Genomic DNA, 11,529 nt, shown 5'->3' with positions numbered 1-11,529 from the left:
TGTACATCAGTTTCAGTTTCTCGAAGAAACGTCACTACTGTTGAACAAATCCATTTTTATGCCACACCACATCTGCTTGGCAGATGCCTGGCCAGCAGCATAACCAAACTTTGTGAGGCAGTGACAGCGCATGCATATTTGTGTACTTAATAGAGTGGATTTCTTAACCATAATATTGCCAGAGACAAAACCTATGTTGCCATGGGTTCTTATTCAGTGCACCAAGTGCATGCTGCACACAGGACCTTGGTTTATCGTCTCATCTGTAGGACTAGATGCTCAGTTTGATTTTCCAGTCAAACTTGGGAGAAAGGGCGAGACCAGGATTCAAACCCAGACCCTCACACACACTGTACTGGCAGATAAACATAACCATTTTGCAACCTTCTTCCGATATACATCAAATGTATCTGACATACTGTCGGTATTACATTCATACAAGTACTGCATACACACATTGCTACATTTGACACAGTCAATTCTACATTCTTACTACAAGTACTGCATACACACATTGTTACATTTGACGCATATTCAGAATTACATTCTTACTGCATACATTCAATGCTACATCTAACACACATTCAGTGCCACATTCAAACCGCAAACACTACAAACACCCAACATTATATTTTTACTGCCATTCCTCGCTCTGGCCACTTGCACAACCTGACATATGAGCAGTCACATGTATTGTTCATCACATATTCACACACAGAAACCACAACAAAAAGCTGCCATGGAGACTGATTGCACAAAATTCAGTTTTTCATTCTCAAAAGAATCCAGCAATTTATATGTGAGGTATGACCCAGTTCAAAGAGAAAATAATCACAAACCTGACCTACTTCATGATGGATATTTTGAGAAGTGAAATATTTATTTGTTCAATACTGTTTCCAGAAAAAGATCTGATATTTTCTGACAGTGCACTTCATTTTGTTAATATGACTGACAACATGAAACTCCAGTTTTTTTCCCATTCATTTTAGAAAGACGAACATTTGGGTTTTTTTTTTTTCAATTTAAATACAAACAACTGGTGATAATCACTGAAACAGCACTGTGGCAGATTTGCTGTGTGTGTGTATGTGTGTAGATACATTTTTCTCACCCACAAAAATCTACCTATATGTAAATGGTGGTGTGGGGATATGAGTGTGTGTGTATGCGCGCGCATGTTTGTGTGTGTGTGTGTGTGTGTATGCGTTTGCACACGCGTGGGTGTGCGTGTGCATGCGTGTGTTGGGGTAAGTGGAAAAACCCAAATGTTTAAATAACTTCCCTAAAATGAACTCAGCCTTCAATACATGTCATAATGTGATTCATAATTCACACAGTGCATTTTTCTAACAGAGGTTTGCTACTGGATACAGTTTTAAGTTCTTAGAATGTATCAGTTGTGACCTTTCTAAAAACTACTAAAAATGCGTAAATTGTGACCTTTCTAAAACTAAGATTTTAATTTAAATTAAATTTATCAAATTCTATGGCAATACCCAGCCAGCAATTCTTTTGTAAACCTAAAAATAAAACTTTTGCATCAGTTTTTTTTTTTGGTCTTGTTTTTTTTAATCTGTTCCATTCTCATCTTTTTTTTTTTTTTTTTTATAACTTTCTATCCACACCGTTTCCTTATGTGAACTCGGTCAAGAACCAGTCCTCCACAAATCAATAATAGTTTTATTTTGTTCACAACAAAGAACCCTACTGTTTGGTGGGGAAAACAAAGTACTGGTTCACACATGGCACAGGAAAATGTGCAACTGGTTTTGTTGATCTAGAGCTTTTCTGAAAAGATTGCATGAATGTAATCAATGAGATAATCCCATTATTTGGTTACAACACAATGACAAAATACTCATTTCTCAATTTCTCTTTCCATATTGATCTTTTCTTTAAAACTGTCATAAACATGTTTCAGAATAGTCTGTCATTAAACATTCAAATTCAGTTTTACTTCCTGACCACGATTCTTAAATTTGGTAATGTATAGTTATTGGATACTGTGCGACTGTGAAATGTGGTCTCCCATTGTGTTGCAGGTACATGCTTGTGATCTGAAACTGAGCAATGAACACACTGATTGCCTGGCTGGAGTACAGTATTTCATGATGGCAGACTTTCTTCTTTAGTTTTTTTGTAATTAATCCCTTGTCTGTTGCTGATAAGCATGCTCATCTGTGAAGGGCTATCATCTGAGACAAGAGAGCTTACAGGTCTACATGTCAGTCACTATTCTTTATGTGGACTTCATCTGGAGATTGCTTTACTTCCGTTTGGCAAATCCAATTGCCCCTCGAAAAAGTACTCAAAGTGTGCTATTTGCATTTTTTAAAAATCAGGCCACAGTGACCACAAAAGATGTGATAGTCAAAAGGTTAAACAGCATTCACACTTTAGGCTACATCCCTAACAACCCCACCCCTCAAACAAAAAAAAAAGAAGAAAACTATGTCACAAGAACACTGGAGTAAAGAAATAAGGGACATAGTCTTGACAGCTTCCATGACAACTTTACCTTGTGAAGTGTGCCTTACCCTAATTTTCCGAATAGACCCAATCACAATACTGGTCGAGAACTACCCTTAAGATGCAGAAATTTCCATGTCATTACCAAAGATAAAATATTCACTGACACTAGTATAGAAGAAGTTTAGTGTGTGATAACATGCACCCAATTCTTTTCAGTCACTAAGCGGAGAAAATGCCTTTGAAAGTCGCATGAAATTGGCACTGACAGACCATATTTAAAATCTAATGCATAAAATTTATGCAAACGATTTTACAAGATTGCTCAGCAGAAGAGAAAAAAGAATGAAAAGGAAACCCTGCCATGACAATGAATGTATGATTTGTATGTGACAAGTTTATCAACTTTGCTCCATATATATCAACACCTGACTTGCTTTTGGATCTTGCACATTATGTACCACAATCAGCCTTTTCCCTATGGAAACCCAAACCTCTTCATCATTGTCTGTGGAGGTGGTGGGGTACAGCAGTGCATCTGAGGGTGTCGGGAGGTGGTTGAGACTGGCTAAAGGAAAATCAGGTGTAAAATAATGGACTATCCTCAAGTCAAATGTAAAGCAAAGAAGTCACTCAAAATCCCTTCCCCCTCCCATTTTCTTTCCTTTCAAAGAGTGCCACTATGATCAGACTTCTTTTCCTTTTTTAAATGACCATTTATAACAATGTACTCAGTGAATCTTAATGACATTTAATCAGAATAACAGAGTAACCTCTAAATCATTTGAGACCCATGATACACAAACTAGGGGTAAAAAATAAATACAAAGAAAAAAGCTTTCACATTTGTGCCATGTTTATTACAAACTTGGATTGCAATGCTGAGAAAAACATCATGGTTGACTCACACATTTTATCAATATATGACTGAATTTTGTATTTCAAATACTACTTGAACCAAACAATGGAATCCACTTATCTAAAAGTAAAACACAACAAGACATACCAGCTACTCCTTCTAAAGCCATGGAGATTGCATGTTCTTTAACTGTTTCTTAAATTATTAAAGATCAAGTTTAATCATACTCTATCAAGTGTACTGGTTCAAACAAAATTTGTAGTAATGTTTTATATTAACACTCAGCAGGATGAACACACAAATGTTACTGCAAGAAAACAAAATTGTACTACATACATGTTAATCTTGATACTGGGCTTCGTCTCTATGTTCTCTACTGACAAGTGTAAAGCTGAAATCAGTGTATTTACTATGGCACTAAAGTTAAAACTGTTGTATTTCTGTTTCTGGACTCTTTTGTATAGTAGGCTATATGAAGTAGACAAACACAAGTTTCCTAAACTGTGAAATCAACTACCATTCACACAGAAGCAATCCTTCATCCATCAAACCTGTTTTACAAAAACCAAGCAAACCCATGAAAGTTCACACTGAGTTTATCAGAACACATCTTTGTCCTTGCTCAAGTCCACAGTACTGTTCAACTGAAGACTTGGTTGACAGAACATGCACTCATTTCATTCATATCATACTGCACTGATCACTTGTAAGCTGAATCATGTGCAATGAAAATGCTCTGTGCACAGAACAGTTTTTTGTGGGCTTTTTTTTTCCATTCACTGATTCAGGCATTGTGACCATTAAGTTTCCATGAGTATCATTTCATTAAGAAATCACTTCATCACACATCACTAATCAGTTTGGACACGCACACACACACAGACACACATACCCAAACACATGCACAAGAATCATGACAAAAATATGAAATCTTAAGAATTGATCACCGAAAAACTAATCACTGAATTAACAAGTGAATAAAAAATATATAAAAAAAACCAAAAAAGAGAAAACAGAAAAAGAAAATGACACCATCATGCACACACAAACACACACAGCGATATCAGCAAAACGGAGAAGCTGTTGGATCAATAGTTTTAAAGAGATCTTTAAGTTGTTGCTCTGGTTCTTCTTGCAGCATTTCAGATGTTGTCATATTGTCTGGAAGTGGGGGAGGTTCCTGAGACAACAGAGCAGGCAGTTCCATACGAGGCAGTTCAAAGGGCTTCTCCTCACTGCTGGCCACATTTTTCCTTTTCCGTGGATCTTGCCGCCCTTGTGGTGGACGATTGTAGCTGTTGTAACTGGAACCTGAGTTATTAATGTCATCACCACCACCTAATGGAGATGCATACTCCATGCTGCTCTTTCTCTGTCCCATTAACTTTCTATTTCTTTCTTCACTGCTCTCCACAGTACTGTCAGTTTTTTCACCCTTATTTTCTGAAACTCGTTTGCGTTTGAAGCGTGGATCATTTCGATGATCAAAACGTCTTTTCACAGAAGCACTGTCTTCACTAGCTGACCCACTATCATTAGCACCTGGGTCTGCCTCTGACTTGGGTGGGAGTTCTCGAAGAGCCTGCGGGAGAGGAAAGGATCCACTGCCGAGAAGACTGTCCCTATCTTTCACCACACTGTCACTTTGAACCATATCTGTTTTTGAAGAACTAGCAGGGTCATCTAAAAGATTCTGTTGGGAAGGGGACACAGTGGGATCATTGTAGCGTGGAGACACTGAGGAGCTTTGAGGACTGTCCTGACCAATTCGTGAAATCCTAGGGTCAGCAGCTGATGGCCTGCCTTCCCGAGGATCTCCACGCACTGGCATGCCACCACGCTGACGAGGGTCAGAAAAACCTCGACGAGGATCACGAGGGTCGGCAGGACCCTGTCTAGGATCTGAAGGGCCTTGTCGAGGATCCGAAGGGCCTTGTCGAGGATCTGAAGGGCCTTGTCGAGGATCCGAAGGGCCTTGTCGAGGATCTGAAGGGCCTTGTCGAGGATCCGAAGGGCCTTGTCGAGGATCTGAAGGGCCTTGTCGAGGATCCGAAGGGCCTTGTCGAGGATCCGAAGGACCCCTCTGCTTGGCAAGCTCTTGACGTGGATCCATATTTCCTGTCGGGGGCTGGCGAGGATCTGGCTGGTTTCCTTGGCCTGGTGGCATGTTCATGTTTCCTTGTTGCATGTTCATGTTGCCTGGTGGCATGTTCATGTTTCCCTGCTGCATGCCCATGTTTCCTGGTGGCATGTTCATGTTTCCTTGTTGCATACCCATGTTTCCTGGTGGCATGTTCATGTTTCCCTGCTGCATGCCCATTGGACCAGGCATGTTCAACAGACCCCGTCGCGGGCCTTGCTGCATTCCCATTGGCCCCCCTTGCATGTTCATCATGCCCCCCGGCATGTTCATAGGACCCTGGTTCATGCCCATGAGGCCACCCTGCATGTTCATGGGTCCTTGCTGCATGCCCATGGGTCCCTGCTGCATGTTCATGGGGGATCCCATGCGCATGTTCCACATATCACCCTGGCCAGGCATCATGCCCCGCGGGCCCTGCATCATGTTGCCCTGGAAGCCAGGACCCATGTTGTTGGGCCCCTGCATCATGTTCATGCCACATCCACCAGGCCCCATCATGCCACCACCACCACCACCACCACCCATGTTGTTGCCCATCCATGGCTCCTGGCCAGGGGCGTTCTGCATGCGGGGGTCTGGACGAGACGGTCCCATGTTCTGAGACCGTGGATCCTGGGGCCCCATGCCCTGAGAGCGCGGGTCTTGGGGCCCCATGTTCTGCGTCCGCGGGTCTTGGGGACCCATGTTTTGGGACCTTGGATCCTGAGGACCCATGCCCTGTGACCGTGGATCCTGGGGTCCCATGCGGGGATCCTTCGCAGCAGAACGACGCACTCTGGGGTCAACAGGACGAGGTGACAAGCCACCTTCCTCCATGGTCACGCTGGTTTTGCGGGCAAGTCTGGGGTCACTGACTTTGGTGGGCTGAGGAGCAGCTTTCACCTCAGGCCCTCGTTTTTCCACAAGAGTGATGTGTGCCTGAACACGCGGATCCTTCTTCCGATCAGCGTCTTCGATGTCCACCGACGAGGGCAGAGTCCAATAGGGTTTCACTGCTCGCACTGACAGAGGTGTCATTCGGTACACCACCGTCTTCTTGGGGATGCCGTCGATGACTGGAGGGTCCACAAACAGTGTTGGCAGGACTGGAAGAGGAGCACCTGAAGACTGTGATGGTGGAGACTTGGCTGAAGAGGGAGCAACAGGTTCGCCAGAAGCTGAACCAGGATCAGACTGCTTCTGGCTGGGGTCTTTAGATGACGGACCACTGAAAAAACAACAACAAAAGAACTCTCTCAATAGAAAAATAGCATTTGAAAACCAGTCTTCATCTGAAACATGGTAACTGTAAACAAAAAACAAACAAAAAACACTGATTTCTAAAATTCTGAGGCCTTTATTTAACAAGTAAGAGGCCTTTACTTAATATGTTATCAACAAAAAATGAAAAGAAAAAAACTCATTTCTCAGCAGTTCTTGTGTTCTCAATAATCTTAGCACCAGCAGGTTCTTTATGTAACAAAATTTAAAGAGAATGCATCAATAGTGAGACTATGCATTTCAGATCTTAACCATTTTGTACATTTATGATTAATTTCTTTAATTAAATCCCTGGGATCAGAAATCACTATGTTCCTTTATTTTGGATTCTTTATTCCAGATTCTCCTTCACAATTTCAGTTATAACATGCACACAGTAATGGCTATTAAGAAACAAAATGTACCAACTGTTGCCATTTTTATCTTCACTGACAGTTTCTTCTGCTTCTCCTTGGTCTGACAAAGGCAGGAAAGGGAAGAAAGGAAACTGTAATGGGCAAGAAAGGTTCTGGGGAGAAGAGAAACAGAGAGGAAGAGAGGACTTTGTTTTGTATGGGTCAGTTTTCTCCTAACTGCTGGGGAGGGTACTGGCTTTTGTTGTTTTTAAAAAAAAATTTTTAGCTTTTTTTTTTTTTTTTTTTTAACACCATTAATAACCCTTGACTGCCTTGGGACACAGTACTTACGTCCACAGTGACATCACTGATGGCGCCATCGAAAGATGAGAAATGACTATGGAAGGCTGAAAATTCACACATTTGATCGAGAGTGGTATATCTCCAAATCTTTTTTCTCATTTTTTGACAGATTGTTCTGGATACTGATTTGTGACTTGAAACATCACTTTCAACTGCTTTTTACCTGGCAGTCAAGGGAGTTAATTAATTTTACAGGCCTATCAAACTATACCTCGACAAAGCAGATGCAGCAGAAGTGCCTGCTGATTCTTCAGAGGGTTTGGAAGTCTGAGCCTGGCTCCGTATAGACTGGATCATCTGCATGACGTTGATTGTTGATGCAGTGGATGATGAACTTGAAGCAGCAGTAGTGGTAGCTGTGTCGCTGGTGCTGGACGTATTCGACACAGTCTAAAACAGAAGAGAAATTGAAGTCACCCAAGAGGTCACTTTTGTACACACCCAACTAAACACTTAAATCAAATTTCCCCACACCCTACCTCCCCAAAATTTATGTTGTACAATATGAAAACTTAACCCTGTAACATTCACTCAAAAGAAAGTCACACTTGCAAAAGTGCACTATAATGTCAAGTCTCTCTCACAAACTTTCTTTTTTTTTTCTTTTCTTTGTTGTTCAAGGCCGAGCAACCATGCAGGGCCATATCAGGGCTGGAAAACTGTATACATCCAATAAAATGAAAATAAAACTGTGTGCAGTTACCATTTTTTTCTCTCCATTTGTCATACATAGTAACAGATGTACAAACCAGAAAAATTGCCAATGGGCATCTCACACATCCAAGACAGAAAACAAGAATACAAGAAATTTAGAACGCCCAATTATCTAGTCCAAAAAAGATGAAACATATTCAAGATTTTTGTGAAAAAAAATTTGGTAAATGGACCAGAAAGTCAGAAAAAAGAAAAGAAAAGAGAGATGACAAAAAGGAAAGGAAAAAGCCAGAAACAAAGACTACAAAAGTGAAGAGGAAATTTCTTACAAGGATTTTCCAGAAGGTAGGGATACTTTACATACAGGAAGAGCTCCTGGTATCCACACTGGGGCCTCATCACTACCCACTGTCAGTAGCTTACCAATGAAAACCACAGTGAGGGAGGGAAAAAGAGGAGTGGGAAGATTCTCCTCCCCTAATCTTTAATTCAGATTACTTGGTAAAAATTATTCTGCTGTTGTTGTAAAGTCGCGTAACTGTTATACAAGTTTGGCAAATGGTTAAACAAAATGAAAAATAGTTTACAAAAAATCTGCCTTTTCAGCTCTTAGTTAAAAGGCTGGCCACAGGCCAAAAAACCCACATCTACTTTGTATGGAAGTGTAACCTGTATCCTCCCAGTCATCAATCTTTGATGTTGACTACTTCACCACTGTGGCAGGTATTCTTTTTAGTTTTTAACTGTATAATGTTTTGACAGAATAACTATCTCCAACAAAAGAAATAGCCTTCTGATGCAGCGAGTCATTTTTTGAAGACCACACTGGCTATTAACTAATCATCCCATCTTCTATTTTTCCGATCAGACCTTTCATTAGTTTCAAACAATAAAAAAAACCAAAAAAACTTACCGTTTGGGAGATGTTTTTGAGGATGTCTGCCAGCTTCCTCTTGGATACACCTGTTTCGTCCTCATCACTTGAATACCAGTTGTCATCTTCTTCCACTGAAAACATGTATTCCATCAGTATCATTACTTAAAGGGAAATAATGTGTGTGCATATTTCAACTTATTCAAGACTGTGTCTAAAAAAGAAGACTGATACTATATCCACAAAAATCACTTTTAAAAGAAAGAGATAGAAACAAATGTATATACATAATTATAAAATCATGAAATGAATGTCTATGGTTATTTCAGTCAGTTAATGGTAACTGATCAACAAGTTTTTTCTCCAGATTATTTCAACTTAAATTTGAACAAAAACATACACCAAAAACACCAAAAAAACCCCAGAAAAAACAACAATAATAAAATAAGTATCCAAATTTTCGATCTACAGACCTTTGTCAAGGATGAATGATGTAATGAGAAAAATGAAGTATGAAGTATGACATGTTTTTATGTGATGTATGCTGTTCTCTCTCTCCCTCTCAGTGCTTTCAATCTAAAGTATGTTTATTTGTATATCTGTCTCCAAATGCTCAGGTAAGTGCAGAAAAGACAATCAGACATTATGGCACCATTCCAAGTTTCAGTCAAATACATTCAGTCCATCATGATAGTTGGTCTGTAATTGATAGCGCCAGAATTTCTCATGTCTCTTTCTGATAGTCATGCTGGATGTGTGGATCTGTTTGATGGCTGTGCAACACAGTTATACCATGTCCTCTCATTGAATTCTTTGGCCACCAAATCTTTTTTTTTTCCTTTTCTTTTTGCTGCCCCATCATCTGCACCATTTCAGTGGCATCTCTCCCACACTGCTCATTCAGAGTCCCCCAACACCGCCACATCTGGGTTTGTCTGTCATGGTCCCAGTGCCGGAAGTCCACAGGGAACCATGGATTTTAGTCGCCTGGAGGCCACACCAGAGGAGACCCTGCACTGCTGCTAAGTCACTCTGGTGGTGTTCAGCGCCTGTTCTGATTTAACGTACATAAGACACCACCTACTATGCAACCCATTGAAGACGATAATGACTCAGTCACAAAGCCATGCTGAGTGCCTCCCCCACAACTGATACCACCACCGCATCCCTCCAACGACAGTCCCCCATAAATCTGCCAACACAGAAGACCTTGACAAGACTCATCCCAAGCATGGAAGTGGAAGGGTATCGAAACTGAGGTCACCATGAGAGCAGGACATGAAAGGCCATATAATTTGGGATCTTTTTTCTTTCTTTTTTTTTTTATTTTTTTTTTTTTTATTGATGATGAAGGAGGAGGAGGAGGATGACAATGATGATGATGATGCCACGAAGGTCAATTTAGGTTGGGACCACGTTACAAAGTTGCAGTCCACGCTGTCATAATGATATCCCAGCATCAACCAGGCCCGAGAGCTAAAGACACTTGCAGTGTTGGTCAGGAAATTAGAGCAACACACCCAAAGAGGCATCCGTGAAATGGATGATACTTGACCGTGTGGTCCCAATCTTCACATTTCTTTTCTTCTTCGTTCGTCAGCTGCAACTCCCACATTCACTCGTATGTACACAAGTGGGCTTCACGCGTACGACCGTTTTTACCCAACCATGTATGCAGTCATACTCCATTTTTAGGTGTAATCTTCCCATGTAAGCCCATAGCACACTCAGTTCTCGGTAGGAGCTGGCCCGCAGGCTGAAAACCCCCACCTCTACTGGGAATTGGACCCGCGTCCTCCCAGCTTTCAGTCTGTGACACTGACCACTTAACCATGGCGGCTGGTCATCATCGTGTCTTATTTCTTCTTGTCTGTCTGTCAGTGTCCTGGTATATGTGAGTCATAGTGTCTGATGTTGTATGTATGTCAGTGGAATCTATTCTGTAGTGTCTGTCTAGTTTCACCAGCATACTGCACTCTCTCACATTTCTGACAGTCTATGATGTATTTGATGTTTGATGATTTACATGTCATGAGGTCTGTGATGAAATGCTGAGCTCCTTTTGTTGTACTTTCAAATAGAGTTACTCTAAGATGGTTTTGACACAGGACACATCAGGCCAAGATGAAGGACTTGGACCTGATGGACGTCCTTGTTCACTACAAGACACAGCCAAATGGACATATAACAAATTTTAAAAACCGAAAAAAAATTTGATTTGTGCAAACTCTTACAGGATTAAGAATGGGTGCGCTTGGCTCCCAGTGTGATATCTCATTTCAAGAACGCAAGAATTTTAATGTAAGGTCACCGACCTGTATAAATTTTGGGTGCACGTGTTGCACACACATCTTAATATAAAATAGGAAGAGCAAAACAATCCACTTAATACACAGTGAGCTCACTGAGAACAAGTGAACTAAATGAAAAGCCCAAGGCTGATATTTCTGTTTGGGGCAGACAGTGCTGTTCTCTCAGTCTTAATGCATAAAAAAACAAACATTGCAACATCTCTGGTCACATTGCAACTTTCGTTTTGTAGCAGAAATGGCAATGATAGATTTCTAAC

The 11,529-nt window shown here is 40.9% G+C and overlaps 1 protein-coding gene across 2 annotated transcripts in view; it reads right to left on the bottom strand.

Moving 5' to 3' along the window:
- Positions 1-629: 629 nt before the first annotated feature.
- Positions 630-11,529, bottom strand: part of LOC143286886 (uncharacterized) — a 29,825-nt gene continuing 18,925 nt past the window's right edge. For both annotated transcript variants that reach the window (XM_076594798.1, XM_076594799.1), the window contains exons 13-15: positions 9,000-9,094; positions 7,644-7,822; positions 630-6,681 (exon numbers count right to left, since the gene is read on the bottom strand). In XM_076594798.1, coding sequence (XP_076450913.1) covers positions 4,395-6,681; positions 7,644-7,822; positions 9,000-9,094 — 2,561 coding nt within the window. In that variant the 3' untranslated portion in view covers positions 630-4,394. The remainder of the gene's footprint in view (positions 6,682-7,643; positions 7,823-8,999; positions 9,095-11,529) is intronic.

The sequence above is a fragment of the Babylonia areolata genome, chromosome 10 (genome assembly GCF_041734735.1).
Source record: "Babylonia areolata isolate BAREFJ2019XMU chromosome 10, ASM4173473v1, whole genome shotgun sequence".
In the NCBI taxonomy this organism is placed as follows: Eukaryota; Metazoa; Mollusca; class Gastropoda; order Neogastropoda; family Buccinidae; genus Babylonia; species Babylonia areolata.
The sequence above is the reverse complement of the archived record's forward strand: the minus strand, read 5'-3'. Positions and strand labels throughout refer to the sequence as shown.